General features: G+C 31.9%; 4 protein-coding genes across 9 annotated transcripts; 2 read left to right on the plus strand and 2 right to left on the minus strand.

The window, feature by feature from the left end:
* Positions 1-49: 49 nt before the first annotated feature.
* LOC140666752 (bestrophin-4) lies at positions 50-9,719 on the minus strand. Of its 3 annotated transcripts, XM_072894271.1 has the most exons (11): positions 8,870-9,719; positions 4,972-5,035; positions 4,750-4,891; positions 4,189-4,467; positions 3,966-4,100; positions 3,605-3,771; positions 3,374-3,531; positions 2,295-2,606; positions 2,070-2,221; positions 1,723-1,857; positions 50-1,428 (listed from the first exon to the last, which is right to left on the minus strand). In XM_072894271.1, exons 4-11 carry the CDS (start codon positions 4,365-4,367, stop codon positions 576-578), a joined length of 2,091 nt encoding a protein of 696 aa, XP_072750372.1. In that variant the 5' UTR covers positions 4,368-4,467; positions 4,750-4,891; positions 4,972-5,035; positions 8,870-9,719; the 3' UTR covers positions 50-575. The 3 variants fall into 3 exon arrangements, with proteins under 3 accessions (XP_072750372.1, XP_072750373.1, XP_072750374.1); XM_072894272.1 differs by lacking the exon at positions 4,750-4,891; XM_072894273.1 differs by lacking the exons at positions 4,750-4,891; positions 4,972-5,035.
* An 858-nt stretch (positions 9,720-10,577) lies between these two features.
* Positions 10,578-13,212, plus strand: Spag (RNA polymerase II-associated protein spaghetti). 2 transcript variants are annotated; one of them, XM_072894526.1, is made up of 8 exons: positions 10,578-10,862; positions 11,127-11,249; positions 11,344-11,591; positions 11,681-11,891; positions 11,966-12,250; positions 12,315-12,605; positions 12,674-12,866; positions 12,942-13,212. In XM_072894526.1, the coding sequence occupies exons 1-8, from the start codon at positions 10,719-10,721 to the stop codon at positions 13,028-13,030; spliced, it is 1,584 nt and encodes a 527-aa protein (XP_072750627.1). In that variant the 5' UTR covers positions 10,578-10,718; the 3' UTR covers positions 13,031-13,212. The 2 variants fall into 2 exon arrangements, with proteins under 2 accessions (XP_072750627.1, XP_072750628.1); XM_072894527.1 differs by having other exon boundaries at positions 11,130-11,249.
* A 63-nt stretch (positions 13,213-13,275) lies between these two features.
* Ift54 (intraflagellar transport 54) lies at positions 13,276-16,211 on the minus strand. Of its 3 annotated transcripts, XM_072894524.1 has the most exons (11): positions 16,032-16,211; positions 15,721-15,838; positions 15,532-15,644; positions 15,153-15,461; positions 14,786-14,918; positions 14,548-14,725; positions 14,344-14,472; positions 14,021-14,264; positions 13,784-13,909; positions 13,631-13,716; positions 13,276-13,522 (listed from the first exon to the last, which is right to left on the minus strand). In XM_072894524.1, the coding sequence occupies exons 1-11, from the start codon at positions 16,164-16,166 to the stop codon at positions 13,372-13,374; spliced, it is 1,722 nt and encodes a 573-aa protein (XP_072750625.1). In that variant the 5' UTR covers positions 16,167-16,211; the 3' UTR covers positions 13,276-13,371. The 3 variants fall into 3 exon arrangements, with proteins under 3 accessions (XP_072750625.1, XP_072750624.1, XP_072750626.1); XM_072894523.1 differs by having other exon boundaries at positions 14,548-14,918; XM_072894525.1 differs by lacking the exon at positions 13,276-13,522 and having other exon boundaries at positions 13,635-13,712; positions 14,548-14,918.
* A 245-nt stretch (positions 16,212-16,456) lies between these two features.
* On the plus strand, positions 16,457-17,623 carry Mrpl40 (mitochondrial ribosomal protein L40). The gene is made up of 5 exons (XM_072893637.1): positions 16,457-16,557; positions 16,730-16,813; positions 16,916-17,086; positions 17,204-17,402; positions 17,490-17,623. Exons 1-5 carry the CDS (start codon positions 16,523-16,525, stop codon positions 17,610-17,612), a joined length of 612 nt encoding a protein of 203 aa, XP_072749738.1. The 5' UTR covers positions 16,457-16,522; the 3' UTR covers positions 17,613-17,623.
* The last annotated feature ends 17 nt before the right edge of the window (positions 17,624-17,640 follow it).

A 17,640-nucleotide genomic window follows, 5' to 3' on the forward strand; every position in this document is an offset into this window, starting at 1 on the left:
AACATACAAAACTTTCATCAATTTTCAAACATTTTTTTAACAAATTAGTTATCTAAAAATAATTGCTTTATTTTTTTCATAATGCAATGGACTATATTCTACAATATATATATTTACAATATTTACACGGATGTATTTGTAATTTTAAACGACACGCTACGCATCTCTATAAATATGAATCTGCTTATAATCGTAATAATTAGCGAAACATGTAGATAAAATATCTTAAGTCGCTGATCATCATAATGCATATTACTCTTCATCTATTATTATATATTATTACTTCAGATAATTCTAGGAACAAATGTAGTAATCGAAAATTGTTCAGGATGATCGTAATTTTATGTAGTTTTTTCACAGCAATTATCTTTGACAAGAATGTTTTAAAGTTGTACAAAAGGACGTCACAACTTTATTAAATTTTATATAAGATAGGAAAGAAAGAGAAAGCGTTCAATTTTTGCGCTGAAAGATTTCTTAACGAAGAACAAAATTTCCGTCTTCAAGAGATTTACACCAATTTAAAGATAAATTTTGCAGAAATTGCATTGAAATACCAAGTGATATTACATTATTCACAGCTTGGAATCGTCTTCATGCTTGCAAGAAGGGTCAACTTTGACACTTCGCGCAGTCTTTCGCTCTTCTAGAGCTCTCAAGTTCGGCGAACTCCTAGTTTGACTCATCATCGTGCCTATCGCGGGTATGTTATCGGTGGTTCTTCTACGAAACTTTAACGGTTTGCCGGATAATCTCGGCCAGTGGATGCCTTTTTTCTTCTTGGAATCGCTGGTCGATCGGTCTCTGTTGATCATTAGATACTTCGGATTACTCGAATGACTCGATTCGCCACCGATTACGGACATATCAATCGCTTCTAGACTCGATATGTGCTGACAGGAGTCTTCATGTTGATGCTGAGGGTCAGAATTATCGTATTCTTCTTCCTCGTTGTCGCAGTCGCAGATGTCCGGCACTTCGTTCAACCTCTCCTCGGCGAACGCCGAGTTTACGACGCCTTCCTGACTTTTGTTGCTCTGCGTCGAGACGCTTGGTCGTCGTTCCTCGAAATCCTCGGTGGAGGATTGACAGAAACTCTTGAATGAATCCTTCCTCCAAGGACTTGCCGTTTCAAGAACGATCGACGTGGAGATCGGCGCCTGGATCGACGTCTGCGCGGGACGCGAGATATTCGTCGCGCTCGGCCAAGGCTGCATTAGTGTCTTGGACTTCGTTAATACCGGGAAGAATGATTTCCCTGTGCGAGACGCCGAACCCTTCGCCAGAGCGGAGAATTTCCTGACGGCATCGGTTATGACGTGTCGATGTTCCATTTCAATCGGTTGCTCTTGCCCATCCAGCTGCACAACCGTTTCGGAACAATTGCCAGCCATCTTCGCAGGTGTTGCAGGGGACCCGCTGATCTGGCTGAAACAAACGAGTCTAACTTAATAGAGTTCCTGTATAGCTTATTTCGGAAGCATGAACCCCCCCTGAATCGAGAATTTGTTTATATTAATAATTTACTCATATTTCAAAAACACAGTATTTTAAAGGTATATTTTTTATAATTGACTGGAAAGAGAACACGGTGAATTTATAATACTTTATAATTAAAATAACTATCGTTATTTATTTAATAATTAGAATACATTGATATGTGTTCTAATTACAGTTACATAATTGTTTTAAAATAATTGCGAGCTATCTTCGCAATCTTACCGCCTTTCGTTCAGCGGACTCTCGTTTGGATTCGCTAAACTGGCAGTGGAAGTGCGAGGTGTCGGAATATTCTTGCATTCCTCCTCTTCCTCCAAAATTCCGGGCAGGAACATCATTTGTTTCTCTTCGGGTACCCTAAAAAACCAACATCGTAATTCGTCAAATTTTAAATATATGAATATATTTTTTCAAGATTCTTCAAGACAAGATGAAAGAGGTTCATGGTTCATGGAGAGAAAGAGAGGAAGCAATTTATATTAAAAATTTATATCAACAATCTTTTAAATAAACTCGACTAGTCGGAGCTTCAAATGTCATTGTAAATTGCACATATGTAAAATACTAACGTCATATTATCCACGCTACCGCGATAGGTTTTCTTCTTGTACGCCGCAGCTGCTTCCGTGTACGGTAGACTCACATTTGCAGAGTCGTAATAAATGTCCTTGACGAGCGGCGGACAGCGATTCATCAGCGTATCCACCCCGAGATATGATACCTAGTGTTTGCACGTAAATACAACTACGTGTAAAAATACAATTTCCCGCAAACAAGTTTTAATCGGTTCTTACCTTTACATGACGATCAATCAGCCAGTTCAACTCAAAATCCTCGTCGTCGTCTCCGAACGGGTTTATCAGCTGTTCGGCTACCTTCAACAATCCCATGAAGAAAAAGAACTGCAGAATCGTGAAGATGGGCACGTATTTATCTATTTTTAATTGGAATTGCTTTTCGACACCGTCAATGTATTGTCGGCCGACCAGGGCAACCGCAAAGAAGCTGTAAGTAGCGAGCGTCACCACCTGGGTGTACACCAATGGAATCGACACCCAGTCGTAGCTCCACAGGCTGCCGCATTTGGTTCGGAATTCGCTGAATTCCTGCAAATTAGATATTCTTTCGTCATTTCGTACAATAAAGATTTTACATCGATTAATTTATTTGAACAATAAGTGCTTAGCAATTTTATACGCCGCCAAAAGAAATTTAATTACAAAAGCATAAATGATTTTGATTCAATTATTACACTGGAAAAAAACCTGCTTTTAATTTTCCTCATATACGTCATATGTGCTGACTAACATAAGTTTATCGTACACAATAAAATTCACTTTTGCTAACGTGCAAACGCATAATGTGACTAAGACACGTGTGTCTAATCGTAAAAAATAAAAACGTGCTTGATAGACCGCGACACATAGGTTTATGACTATTTCTAATCGGCCATATATCGACTCATCGTCGCAGTAGATGCTCGTAAAACCTAATCGTTCTTGCACCGGACGATTGACTTCCTTGATTATATTTTTACACAATCATACTATATCATATATGCGGTGTTTCTAAAAAAAAATTAACAAAAAAGATATGTTTGATATAAGCGTCGATTACGTCTTAAAAAAGTTATATAATATCTTAAATAATTCTATTTGTTTTATCAGTTAGAAAAACCTATACAATAGAAATCAGAAACAATTTCTGACATTAATTGTTTTCATTTTAATACAGAGTATTAATATATATTATTATTATTTTTTAACTAATAATTTTTTTAGTTTTTGTGTATTATTTTGGAATAATAAAGGCATCGATTTAAGAAAATTAAGCAAATAAATGCAGGAGATACACATGGAGTTTGTATTCGCACCTCCATAATTAACTTTAAACCTTGCGCGTCAGGTAGCCTGTGAGCCTTGCGTGCTTCCTTGAGGAGATTAACGAACCACGTGCACGGTATCCAATAGGTGTTAAACTCGCTACTCGGCACCGACTGGTATAATTCCAGCTCCAACGCGGTCATGAAACCTGCAAGACGCTCGTTAATTTTTACCTAACCACCATGAGGACAATGATCGATAGTCCTTTTATTATGATTTACCAGAATCAACGACGTGATCGAGAGTGGGAAATCGTCTCTTCACCGCCGAACTGATAGACCGTAGGACGAGTATCAGGGAGAGGTTCAGGTAACGCATGAGGGCCCTGCGCAGCATCCGACTATATTCGTCATTTCCGCTAATGTAGAGAGCCACGAGATGCATTACCCTGCAGGAGAGAAAAAAATTGAAGCAAAAAACTTAAATTCACTTTTCTTTTATCAATTATTTTTAATCGTACTTATTCGTTTTTCCTAAATTCTGTTTAAGAGAAAACGAAATAATTAAGGTTCTTCGCTGTTAGAAATCTAGAAATTTAATTAAAAATTTAAAATGTATATTGTTTACTGCTTTTAAACTCACTTGTCGGGCCATGGTATTGCCTTGTACTGTTTCCACCATCTCTGCGCTACGTAAGATACGTAAAATCCAAGCACGAAACTCAACGGGATCAATTTGATCAAGGTGTCGCAGTAAATGACAACTTGTTCGAACTCTCTGTAATATACAATAATTTTTAAAACATCACTAGAAAAATATTAATTAAGTATATATGACAAAATGTTTAAAACATATCAGTGTCTACCTTTTTTGTGTGGAATTAAAAGCGTGACGGTAAAGTGCGGACAAGGTGCCGAAGAGAAGCAGATAAAGTAGCAGTTCCCTGTAGATGAGCTTGTACAGGGAACCACGCCACATAAACAGAAGTCTGGTGAATCCACCGCTGGTGGAACTGGCGACCTCATACTGATAAGAGACCGTCATCTTTTATCCATTCAAAAATACCGTACCAATTTCTTCTCGAGACCGACGTGTTTGCTAGCACGTTGTTACTCATACTTCCAGAAATTTTCGCCTATCGAACCTAAGAGCAAAATTACACTGTAAAGTCTAAACTGCAACATGCTTGGTCAATGAAATATTATTAAAAAAAGTTATTTATATAGCCGAAGAAATTTTTATTATAATATTAAAATGTATTTATTATAAATTTGTAAATTAATTTATTTTAATAAATAAAAATAAAATTAATTTTTTATAAGCTAATTTATATTGAATGGAATAATGAACAAAAAAAAGAGACGCTTATAAAGTCTTGTTTCAATATAAATATTTGAAAATTTTATTTCTAAACACATACACATACATTGTTTTATCTATGCAATTTCTAACTTAGGATGGACCGGCTATTGTGCCGAAATGGGCTTGTATCCTAACGCAGAATAATCCGTTCCAAGCACTAGCCATTTCGAAATAAATATAGTGTCGGAGACTCGTTTTTCTATAAGCTGTTAATGTAAATAACATTTTACGTTTCTTATATTCTTTATATTTCTATATTTTAAATCTTTATTATTCAATTACGTACCAACTGCAAACAAGCTACTCAATCTTCAGCTATAATAACGTTAAATCAAACAGCTAGAAACTTCCTGCAATTAATGAGCAATTATTTAAAATATATATTATAAAATAACAGATTATAACATATTATAGTATAATGACATATGTATAATATTATATGTATTATAAATATTATAATATATATAATATATATGCATATATATTATACTAATCACATATAGATATACTATTAAATATAAGATATTGTAAAACTATCATGTTTTCAATCTGCCAGTTTACTGTCTACTTGTCTACTACATAATACATTCACACAAACATCTGTTTTTGTTAGTAAGCTATTTTATACCGCTTTTACATATGTCTAATAGTGCAGCGAGTTACTTATCGTTGTCGCAGCTTAAGCATGAGTTGTGCCAATAGACAATTAATTTAGTTTAATGTAAAATGAAATTTCGCGATTTTTCCACGCACGACATGTCACGTGTATATGTTACTCTTTGTTTTAATCTTATCCAAAAACAAATGTGAGAGACTGTTAAATGCTGATTTACGATTATTCGCAGCCAAACCGAATCGTCTGAGCAAAGCGATCCATCAAGAAGAATTCATTTAAGAGAAACGACGATTTTCTCGCGATCCAAGATCATCGCAGTGACATTGGTAATATACGCAATCACATCATTCGCCAGAAATATCTGGGATGCGAAACCTCGTCTAAAAATGGAGTAACCCCAAGATTTAGATATTGTATCCGCTTAATGCTTTGTCAATAATCAGGGTCATAGTTCAAACACAACTGTACAAAAGATTTATCGCATTTACCCCATATAAAAGATTCCGCTCGATAAAGATAAGGCTAAGGCAAAAATAAAGTCATCTCATTATGACATTATGAAACTCCCTCTATTTAACAAACTTCATCAGCGAATACAAGGCAAATATGTATAAAGACATTATGAGACTCTCACTAATTAACAAACATTTAAACTTTATCAACAAATATGAGTAAATATAAAACTCTATATGACATGTAAAAAGAAAATTTTCTGATTAAGTAATTATTTAATTAAATTTAACCAAGATTAATGTTGCATTAATTTTGTTACGAGTGCAATTTAAATCTGTATCATTCTCGACGCTTTATGTACGTATTTCGTCATAGCTATGAGCTGGACAGAGTTTTAGATTGCATATGACGCCAAAAACAGTTGCACACGTCACAAGCGAACCGTCATCGCTTAAGCAACTGATGATTCAAGATTACCGGCGTGACTGCATTTTTTTCTGTCGCGGGACGTATCGTAAATAATGTCTAATAGCAACGTTTGTCTCGGGAATCGCGCCAGTAATGCAACGATAAATATAACTTTGGGCGTCGAAGTAACCACGAAGTGTCTGGGTAAACACACGATTTGCACGAGATTTCCGTGCCACCTTTGTGACTGCATTTCAGGATGCACCTTCTCGATCGATGCCTCGAGGATGCATCCCGAAGCACAGCCAGAACGGTGCGGTGCAGCGGCGATTGCCACCGTGTGTGCTTGGCACCCTAATTATCATCATTTGACTTTTGAAGCTTTCCAAGTATCTGACAAAATGAAAAACAATCTGAGATTGCTCTTGCAATTTGTAACATTATTTTTATTATCCTATATATAAAATTTTTTTAAGTATATAAAAAAATTGCGTCAGAAACGCAACATCATATTACACACATAATTGTAGTATATTTTTCCTTTAAAAGACCTTTAGATTTTTATATGACATTACATTTCTTTAAAATATCTGATGGTAATAATTACTTTTTATTTGATATTTATATTTGCATATATAATTTATGCATGTTTCAAATGTATTTTAAAAATTATTTTTATTTTACATACTTGTGAGATATATAAATTTAAAAAATATGCTTCAGATTTATATACTATATAACTGCATCTGTTACAATATTATAAGCTTTTTATAAATTTTAATTAATAATAATTAAAAATAAAATTCAATAACAAAACATTTGAGACAATTAATGCTGTGTTATTTTAATTTAAGTACAAGTCTACTGATATCCATTGAAAAATAACTCAGCGGATTTATAATAAAATAATTCAAATTAAATTTGTATAATAATTTAATCTTTTCACGACATAAATCATCTGACAACATAGATATGTCGCGCGTATCTTTCTTTTATAACGAAATCATCGGCACGCGTGGCATTTCTTGGCCAACAAGCTGCATAACATAAAATTAAAAAGTATATAAGATGGACTGCTTCGCATTTTTAACTCGATTATATTCAAAGCCGTAAGTAGATGTATCTTCGATAATAGATTTATCTTTAATTATTCGTACCGTATAATGCTTATACATCATGAACATACCGTTAATAATACGCGCATGGAACAACGTCGCCGAATCGTCTGACGATTGCATTATATTTCCGCGCGACCTTACCAAAAATACCCGCGACGAAAACCGCGACCATGGACAAAATGCGGAATTTAGAATTTCTTCTGGAAGAAGGGCCTTTTGCGCTACCATTTTAGCTTTCGATTAAAGAGCGACAGTTTATTATTCTATATAATACTTGTTACAGACAGAAACAAAGAGAGATTATTATACATAAATTATTATGCACATATCATGATTTTATAAATACAGTTTTTTAAAAAGCAATGTTAATATTTTTTACAAGTAAATATTATTAAAAATAAATACTTAATTCTTGGACATGTAATTAACATATTTATATATTGGTATAATATATACGATACATATAGGTAATTTATTTGAAAAATAAGTACATAGAAATAAAGAAAAAAAGAAAAGAGACAGACATGCATAGTTAAGATGCTAATATAATATAGGAAATAAAAAATTTAATAAATCATTTCTTTTAATTATCTTGTAAAAATATCTTTGTCTTAGACTTTACATTAAAAAAATCAATTTTTTATAACGTTAGATAAGAAGAGCACAGTGTTAATTATTAATTTAATATGTAAATACATAATATTAATTTAAAATGCAAATAAAATTTTAATTTAGCGACTTAATATATATTACAAATTAGCATTAATAAATAACGTATTTCATCGATATTCACCATCATATCATTTTTTCCGGACATTATGTATCATTTTCACGAAGTCATATTTAATCTGTGCAATATTAATAAAATAAAAAATTAATAAAATAATAATATTAGTTAAAAATAAAAATTTAATTATTTAATCTTAGCAGTATATAGCTAAGGAAAATAAAATTTTGAAATTTATTAGAAATACGTTTAGATTTGCTTTAACATTAAACATGTGAATATATGTTATTATAAATTGTATTCAAGTAATATAGAAAAATTATTTTTTAATATTTTATTTATAAGTAACATGCAGAAAAATTTTTAACGCGTAAAGGTGCACTTCCTGAATTATTTATAACACATGATTGTAAAACCAGACATCACGACTTAAGTTTTGACCACGTTGCATTGATAATAAATGCATGCCAAAAAGAAACATCTTCATAAATATTTATAACTTCGCGGAAGCGAATGCAAAAATTATCAATAAATATAATAAATTTTTTCAACTTCTTCCGCATCTAACAATATTCTTACGCATTTCGCGCGTTCAACCTCTTATTATGCCATCCGAATTTTGTTTTACATTTTAGACGTAATTTACAATATAATTTTTCAATGTAATTTACGAAGGAGTGCATAATTATAGTGTCTCTTTATATATAGCAATTTGTTTTTCTATTGTCATACGAGGTATGCTGAAAAGTTGAAGACATGATAGTTTTGACCGTATAAAATACTTTATAAGTCATAACTAATGCTTTTATTATCTTCCTTTTCGCATAAAACCATTTTTTATGCAACATAAATATCTGCTCACCGTTTTCGTTGTTGCTTTAAATCAGAAAAATTAAACGATGTCGATGTCTCTTCTTATTGTATAATTTATGAAATCAGCTAGCTAGAGTTGCGGTCAATTTGATTATAAGCCACATGAGAATTAATTTGATCTTAACGATCACAATTAATCGACGTCAATTCTTTCGCATTATTAATTATTTTTGAATTCAGTTTCCTTAATTCTCTTCCTCTGTGGGGATACTTTTTATAGTAGAAATAAATATTCACTTATCAAAATATTAAATTATAGAGACTTATTTAACAATCTTTTTAAATTATACTTTTTTACGACAATTCACATGCATAGCGTCTAGAATTAACATATGGTTATTTTTAAATATATAGTGTATTGCTTATAAATCATAGAATACAGTAAAAAATTGTTTAACTTTAATGTTTTAATATTAAAAGGAGAAAAATGTATGCAGTTTGAAATCACAGTAGAAAATTAATGACGTTTAAAATATCTTCTCTCTGCCGGCGTGTCTCGAATGCGTATTTTATCATTCAGTCGATATGTTTCCTCCATTTATAAGTGAAAAATCTTCTCGCAGTCGTCTATTTATGGTTTTTTTTTTTTCAGAATAGGCGATCCAAACGTTTCAAAGTCCTTGATAAACGAACTTTCAAGGAACCCGAACCAAAACACCAGAAATTTCCGTCTGACGCGATCGGTTACGAGAATTGCGAAGCGGTCTCGCCGAAAATCACGGACCGAAAACTCGTCAATGGAAACGCGCGGGGATCGCGATTCGAGATGTATCGAAGGGAGGCATTATCGCGTGGATGCGCACTTGGCGCTCGTCGATGACGAACTGGTCGTCGCGAGTGAATCGAAACGCGCGCTATACTCTCGTATAGGCGACGGGATATTAAACATTGCAGTTGGGCGCGATCGCGATCCGATGGCAGTTGCCCAAGATCTAAAAAGGGCCGAATGTCAAGCTCACGCACGTAAAATGCACGTGCGCGTTTGCGGGGGCACCCAGTGCGGAATCACCCCTTCGAAATCAACCCTATCGCTCTACGAGAGAAGTGTATCGTGTTCCTCTGCCACTTCAAGATGATGGATGAGAGAGAAATTAAATTAATAGCATTTTCAATTTTCACGTAACCCAGTCTAAGCGCAAATAACATTATAATTCAAGGTACCTACATATGTAAGAAACATATTCCAAAAAATATTAGAAATGTCTCCTAAATGTTATTCATAATATTTTTTGTTAAACTCTTATTATATATTGTCTAAATTAATGAAAAATAATATTCACAATTTCGAAAGATTTATGCGTAATCATAAAAATTAAAATATTATAGATTATGTTTGTGTGTGAGTCTGTATACGTATAATATAAGGTAATTGAATATTTTGTAACATATGTAAGAGCATTTAGTTTTATGCAACTTTTATTTTTATGTAAATTTACTTTTTATTGTTCATTAATATATTATCAATCATTTATAAATATTCTCGATATTTTGTAAAAAAATTAAAATTTTGGAATTTATCTAAATCTTATTAAAAAAGAAAGTTTTTAGTACGCCTACAAGAATGCAATTTTGTCGCACAAGTCTAAAGCAATATTCAGAAAAAAGAATAAAAAGTGAATTGTAACGCCAGCTTGCAACATATTTGTGAACCCTCTCGCAACGCAACCGATAACATCGTTATATTCTCTGAAGATAATACAAAGCAAAATAATGTTTTGAATAAAATTCTTGAAAATTGTGCGCATTTCCTTTTCTATCAATTTCTATCGATAGCTATGCAATTATAACCCTAATACATTGTCAGCATATGAAATATAATACAAAACAATTCTTTCATTATGGAACTTGATAAGTCCATCTTGATGCAAAAGCAGGTAAAGGATAATTCAGAGGATTTACAAAGTGAGTTTTTGGACTTGAAAAATTGGGAAGAGCAAATGAAACGGAAGGAACAAGAATTACTGAATGAACGCACTGGACAGGTATTTTTTCGCAATCAAAATAGTTGATAATAATTATGATAATGCAATAAAAGCAATAATATATATGTTCAAAGTTATGAAATAACATAAATTTATATTGTGAAATGAATAACGTTACTTGTACATGTTTGTAAAATCGTATCATGTCAATCATATATATTTTAAATTATACATTCATTAATGTAGTATTAAATTTTGGCAAATATTATAATGCATATTTATTATACATTTAACTTATTTAAATGTGTATGATATATATTTCAGAAGGTTTTGCCTCCAATCAGAAGTAAAAACAAGAAAAAATGTATGATAAAAAAAAGTGAGAAGACAGAAGATTCCAAACGAATAAAGTCTTACGATTACGCAGCATGGGATAAGTTTGATACTGTAAGTAATATTTATGTTATATATTATACAAATTCCTGATTTAAAATTGTTGAAAAAACATTTGCAAGAGACTAATATTATCATTGTAACATAGGACAAAGCATGCAAAGAATTAAATAAAGAGGGACAATCTAGTGATGATTCCTCAGATGAAATCATGTCTAAAGAGGCATTGGAAAAGGATCACAGCAAAGCATTAGAACACAAAGATCAAGGCAATATTTTTGTGCAACAGAAGAAATGGGATAAAGCAATTGCCTCGTACAGCAAGGCAATCAAAATTTTTCCTTATGATGCTATATTTTATGCCAATCGTGCGCTTTGTTATTTAAAGCAAGACAAGTAAATCTTATGTTTTGAAAATTTAATAACTGTAAACTATGTTAATTTTTATAATTTCTATAATTGTTGAATGTGTTATGTTATTACAGTTTGCATTCAGCAGAAGCAGATTGTTCATCTGCGATACAGTTGGATGAAACTTATGTCAAAGCTTATCACAGACGAGCAACAGCCAGAATGGAATTGAAACAATATAAAGAAGCAAAAAAAGACATAGAAAAAATATTAACACTGGAACCTTCCAATAAGGAAGCAAAGGCTTTTCTTAGCCAAATTAATAAGCGACTTGAAAACCTAAAAGTATGTATTTTTTTATATTATTGAGTTAAATTGTACATTTATTTTTTTTTTTTTACAATATATTTATTTCTTAGCCGGTTATTATATCTAATGAAGACGCAGCCAAAAGTATACCAATAGAGAAAAAAATGGCTGAGAAGATGTTTGGTAATGTAAAATCAAATAAAAAAATAATTGAAGTCAAAGAGGATAGAAATAGAAAGGATAGTATAAATAACATAGGAACTATTGCGAAACCAACAACTCTAACAAGTCTAACAAAAGCAAAAAGAGATCCACGCATTCCAGATTGGCTACCAGAAAAAGATGATGTAGAAGTTGTGGAACCTATTGAAAAACCCCCTCACTTACGTTCAACAGTAAGTAATTAATATGTCGTACAATATGTGTGCAGCAATGTAATTACATTTTACTATTAATTAGGAACCGTTAATAAGGATCCGAGTTCAAGAAGCTGATTTAACTAAGCCTTTTGAAAAAAGAAACAATGATTTGGAAAAAGAAATTAAAGCATCATGCAATAAAAATCAACATGTAGAATTATCAAATGTACAGTCTGATAATACAAAGCATAAAGAAAGTATTATAAATCCTAAACCAGAAGCAAACTTTACAGAAAATATGGAAATAGCTCCCATTCCGAAAACTGCAGTCCAATTTGTAATGAATTGGAAAAGATATACTTCATCTGATCTCCGATATAGATATTTAAAGGTAATTAATTTTTTTACCTTAAATATGATCCATACTCAAGAATATAAAACAAAATTAATTTTTTTTAGCAAATACCGTCAAGTATTTTGCCAAAAATATTTCAGGAGTCAATGGAAAGTGATATTTTTAGTGATATTTTAGTAATACTCAAAACAGAATTTATGAAGCGAGAAGAACCTATATTCTCATATCTAAAAAATCTCAGTAATGTTAAGAGATTTAGAGCTCTCGTTATGTTTATTAGTAACTTAGAAAAGCAAGGTATATACATGTAATGATATACATTTATTTTTCATAATTTAGAAAGTAGAGTAACATAACTATAAATATTTTCAGATTTGAAACTCATGCTTTCATATTGTAAAACGTCAGAAAAGATATCTGAGGAAGAAGTCACAGAGATGCTGAATAAATATGAAATTTGATAAGATGTGAATTTTAATTTTAAAAAAATAAGTTTTAAATGTGGTAAAAGTAGGTAAGTTGTATCAAAGTTTTGAGAAAAACAAATTATGCCCATATAACATACAACAAATTTCCAAAAATTTTATCTATATTTTAAAATAGATTTAAATATTTACAATAAATACACAGATGTTTTATCTTCAAGTATTATAATAACATAACAGATAAATAAAATCATTTTGTACATGAAATATTTTTATACCTGAGCTATATAATTTATGATAAAATAGTTAATTATACATTTTCAATAGCCTGTAAAGTATTTACAGTCTAATACATAGCAGTAAATAATATAAGCGCATTATAAATTACCGTTAAGTATTCGCCGAATTTTTTGATCATTTTTCATGATTTGCGCCTTTACTTGACGAATCTTGTCCAGTTGAATCTTCATGTTGCCGTCAATTTCCGTCAATGTCTCTTTCATAGGTTCTATCATTTCTTGTGTTTCTCTGAAATAGAAATTTCCCCGTATTAATATTAATTAATTAATATTAATTTCCATATTTTCAAAATAAAGAATTATTGCAAGTTTTTATATGTATATTATGTATACATACTTTTGTTCTCTTTCCAATTGTTCACTCAACTGACGATACTGGCTTCTCCAATCCAATAATTCTTTCTGCATCATTTCTACGTCTTCCTGATATCAAATAGAATTTTGTAAAAAATGTTGACTAATGTGTACAAATATGCATATAATATACTACCTGTACATAATCTAGCAATTTCCCTAGAGGATTCGTCGCACGCGTTAACGTCTGTATAGTTCCACGTAATTTGTCAATTTCTTTAGCTGCTGCTTCTCGATCGCGCTTCGAACCTGATTCCCACGCCTGTGGGATTCAAATATATTTATTGATAACGGACTTTTCAACGTTTCGCAAAAATTACTACAGCAATTACTACACAAAAATGTAGAAATAGCATATTTCAAGACTTCTTACAATGTCTACTTTCTTCGGTAACACATCGACATTATCGGTGTTAACCAATTCCCTTTGAGTCTCTAAGATTTGTGCAACCAGATGCCCATGCTCTTGCATCAGCTGATTGTCTATTTTGTAATCTCCGTTCTCTAAATTATCGCCAACGTTTCCCTTAGTTTCCATAACTACCATATCTTCAGCATCGTCGTCATCCTTCAAGTCGGCGTTCTCTACAATAACACTAATATTTCCCACTGGTGTCCTGTAAATCGTAATTTAATATATTATACTTTTAATTATAAATAATTCCTTACAAAATAAATATTATATCGTCGTCTTACTGTATTTCCTCGTTGACAATGAAATCTGTCTTTGCTCTCATTCTGGGAGCGGCTGGCCTAGCACTGATAGGTCTAGCGCTAGGCGGCCTTAAGGAAGTTTTAGGCCTTGCATTGGATTGCTGCAAAATGCTGAAATAAACATTAAGTTAAATATATTTATCCCGATATTCAACAGCAAGGAATTTATAAAATTGAACGTATTACGTCGTTTCAGCAGTCGTTTCATTTTGAGATCCTGCAAGTTCTGACACTGGCATTTGTTCACTCTTCCCAGCGCTTTGTTGCCGTTCTTTATTTTCTTCTGATATTCCATTTTTCTTAATTTCTTTATTATAATTATTCGTTTCTAATTTATTTTGTTCTTCATTATTAGGAGATGTCTCTGAGGACAGATTTGTTATTCTCTCCGAGCCGCTTATTTGTGCTGAACGCCTTAACTTACTTGAGGCACTCCGATGTTGTACCTGTTCTTCCTTTATTGGTTCAGTCGCTGAGAGTATAGTATTCTGCTTCAGTTTAGCAGATGAAGAAGGCCTTCTTTTTTGCGCCGAAGAAGGAACTTTATCTTCGATTGGCTGAATGTTATAAAAGTAAAATATATTGAATGAAACATATTTAATTTAAAATACATATTTTTGAAAAACAAATTGTTTAGTATTAAGAGATTTTTCTTTAATAAGTACTTTGTGTATAAATTCCAAATAATGTGGGGAGAAAAACTAATCTTTATTTTGCCTAACAAATTGGCACAATTTATTGTAAAAATTTTGGCAATATTTAAGTGAGATTTGAAATATTTTAATTTTTACCTCAGCTGGTGGAATATCTATGACCTCAACATTCTTCAAACTTTCTTTTCTGTTATTCTCTCTTCTTGCTTTCTCATTGGGCTTGTCATCGACGCTTTTTGCTTCGCCCGATGTTACTTTCCCTGTGCTAGACGATCTTTTCTTTCGCTCCGTCGAGGCCTTATCTTTCTCCGACGATTTTCTCGTTTGCGATGCCTGTCTTGGTACGGGCTTTTTTGAAGTTTCCTCTTTAATTGTAGATTTCGATTTTGACCCAGATTTCTTCTCCAAACTTTTTTTGTAATGCTCGATCGCTTCCGTGCTACTGATCTAACAGACATATAAACATGCTATTATTTTATTTAAAAAAAGTATCTTTATCTAACGCAAAATATATTACTTTCTTATCAAGGGATTTTCCAATAGCTTGCAGCAATTCATTTGTCTTTGTTGGCTCTTGCCCAGAAATTATCTTACTTGCCCTCACCGTTAAATGAGTACCCGAAATTAATCCTAAAATACATTATATATTTACATATATATTTATTAAAGCAATAAAATATAATAGTGCAATATAAAGTATACTCACTGACAACATCAATGAGTTTTGTCAAGAAGGCAAGCTTTGCTTCTTTATCTTTTATATTATCTGAATTTAACTCCTCATCAGTGAACAATCCCTTCAAGAAACCCGTCTCTTTAATAATCTGAAATCAATTTTTATCCAATGTGCAAGATGTCCTAAACACGAACCAAATTCGTGCTTTATATAAATCTGTGTATCCTGTATAAATTTAAGATATATGAAATAATTATAAAAAAGATTATAAAAAAGAAAGATAGTAATTAAACATTGAATAATGTCTGTGAATAGTGATTGTATATGTGACAAAACATTACAGCCGTTATAATGTCATGAAGGAAGCGAAACGGCGGTTTTCGAAGCAATTTCTCGGTTAACGGTGGCTTCTTGAAATATTTTCCCACCAGATCTTGAGTTTTCTTTATCACTTCGGGTCGCACTTCGTCTGTCATTGTGAAATCGTTTTTTAAATCATGCTCAACGTGTACGATACTCACGGCGATCCCAGTCAATGTAATGTCAAACGGTTGCTAAGCAACGACGCGCACGTGAGAACCGCGATCAATGGATGCGTTCTGTTTGACACTGCAAACATTTTGAAGCGTTTTGAAGTCTGACGACCAATCAGGATACTCTCAACGTCATATGATAATCGAAGCAGACTTCCGAGTGATTGTTCGACATGTTAGGGATTTTAATGGTTAGTAAATTTATAAATTATGTTGGCAGTACTGCTACTATAGTATCATCTAGTGACACTTTGATGTTTCTATTGGAGCAGTAAAAGCAAGGAAATTATTGTGTGAAGATGAATGTTTTTAATTTATTGCCTGTATTTCCACGGTAATTATGACTCCCTTGCTTTAATTATTTATGTAACAGTATTTAAATAATTATCGAACTATTTTGGAGAAATTGCTAATAGTATTATTTAATTAAAATTGTATCAAAAATATCTGTTTTAAGTGTTTGATATATGAACATTTATTAAAAAATATATTTACTTTTTTTTTAGATTATCTCTGCATATTATATCTGGTGTTCGAAATATATCGGCATGTACTAATCCATTGTACTTCAGAGTCAGTAGTGCGCTCTTGTAAGTTGTCTTAAATGTTGTCACTATAATCATTGTAATATTTAAAGTGCCAATTATACAAGTATAATTATAATTATATTATAATTTTAATTTATTCTGCAGAAGAGAACCGTTGAAAAAAAAGAAAAGACTAGATCCTGCAATTATCAGGGCTCGAGAGGAAAGGAGAAAAAAAAAATTAGAAAAGGAAATTCGTAGATTAGAAAAGGTCGCCAAACAACTAAAACCAATCCCTGAAGTAGAAGTACCACTTAAGTTAATAGACGAAAGAGCGTAAGTCTTTATACATGTTGAAATTTATGAGACAAATATAATTAATAAATATAATTAATATGTCAATTTTTGTATTATTTATGTATATATAATACTAATTGTAGAAATTAATTTTAGACAAAGATTGCGAAAGGTTGCACCATTATCAAATGAGGAAGCAGAATCTAGAATTTTACTGCAAAAAGATTGGACTAGATACAAAACTCAACAGCATTTAGCTGATATTCAGTTAATAAATTCTATATTATATTCACAGCAGAGAGCACTTGATGAACTTAGAACAGAATCAGAAGAACTATATCAAGAAGCGATACAAGTAATTAATTTATTTAAGAAAATAAAATTTGTATTATTCTATTTTTAGTACTACAATTTAATTTATAATATATATATATTTTTCTAGACAGACTTAGGACTCTTGCCTTATACAGCCAAAGGTCCATTAAAAACACCACCAATAGAAAATTATGATAGCCCGGATGGAGAATATATAAATATGACACGGAAGTATGATGGAGAGGAATAAGAGTTTGATGTATAAAGAACAAATTACA

The sequence above is a fragment of the Anoplolepis gracilipes genome, chromosome 6, assembly GCF_047496725.1.
Source record: "Anoplolepis gracilipes chromosome 6, ASM4749672v1, whole genome shotgun sequence".
Lineage (NCBI taxonomy): Eukaryota > Metazoa > Arthropoda > Insecta > Hymenoptera > Formicidae > Anoplolepis > Anoplolepis gracilipes.

What these genes read in the sequence shown, in the direction of transcription:
- Ift54 (XM_072894523.1), bottom strand. Translation starts at nt 16,166, where the DNA reads ATGACAGACGAAGTGCGACCCGAAGTGATAAAGAAAACTCAAGATCTG. An exon ending in AAAACTCATTGATGTTGTCA is followed by an intron (nt 15,645 to 15,720) that starts GTGAGTATACTT and finishes AATGTATTTTAG; the next exon opens with GATTAATTTCGGGTACTCAT. An exon ending in ATTGTCAACGAGGAAATACA is followed by an intron (nt 14,265 to 14,343) that starts GTAAGACGACGA and finishes TACGATTTACAG; the next exon opens with GACACCAGTGGGAAATATTA.
- LOC140666752 (XM_072894273.1), bottom strand. Translation starts at nt 4,367, where the DNA reads ATGACGGTCTCTTATCAGTATGAGGTCGCCAGTTCCACCAGCGGTGGA. An exon ending in TTTAATTCCACACAAAAAAG is followed by an intron (nt 4,101 to 4,188) that starts GTAGACACTGAT and finishes TGTATATTACAG; the next exon opens with AGAGTTCGAACAAGTTGTCA. An exon ending in GTTTAAAGTTAATTATGGAG is followed by an intron (nt 2,607 to 3,373) that starts GTGCGAATACAA and finishes TCTAATTTGCAG; the next exon opens with GAATTCAGCGAATTCCGAAC.
- Spag (XM_072894526.1), top strand. Translation starts at nt 10,719, where the DNA reads ATGGAACTTGATAAGTCCATCTTGATGCAAAAGCAGGTAAAGGATAAT. An exon ending in AGCGACTTGAAAACCTAAAA is followed by an intron (nt 11,892 to 11,965) that starts GTATGTATTTTT and finishes TTTATTTCTTAG; the next exon opens with CCGGTTATTATATCTAATGA. An exon ending in TCCGATATAGATATTTAAAG is followed by an intron (nt 12,606 to 12,673) that starts GTAATTAATTTT and finishes AATTTTTTTTAG; the next exon opens with CAAATACCGTCAAGTATTTT.
- Mrpl40 (XM_072893637.1), top strand. Translation starts at nt 16,523, where the DNA reads ATGAATGTTTTTAATTTATTGCCTGTATTTCCACG. An exon ending in AGAGTCAGTAGTGCGCTCTT is followed by an intron (nt 16,814 to 16,915) that starts GTAAGTTGTCTT and finishes TTTATTCTGCAG; the next exon opens with AAGAGAACCGTTGAAAAAAA. An exon ending in AAGTTAATAGACGAAAGAGC is followed by an intron (nt 17,087 to 17,203) that starts GTAAGTCTTTAT and finishes AATTAATTTTAG; the next exon opens with ACAAAGATTGCGAAAGGTTG.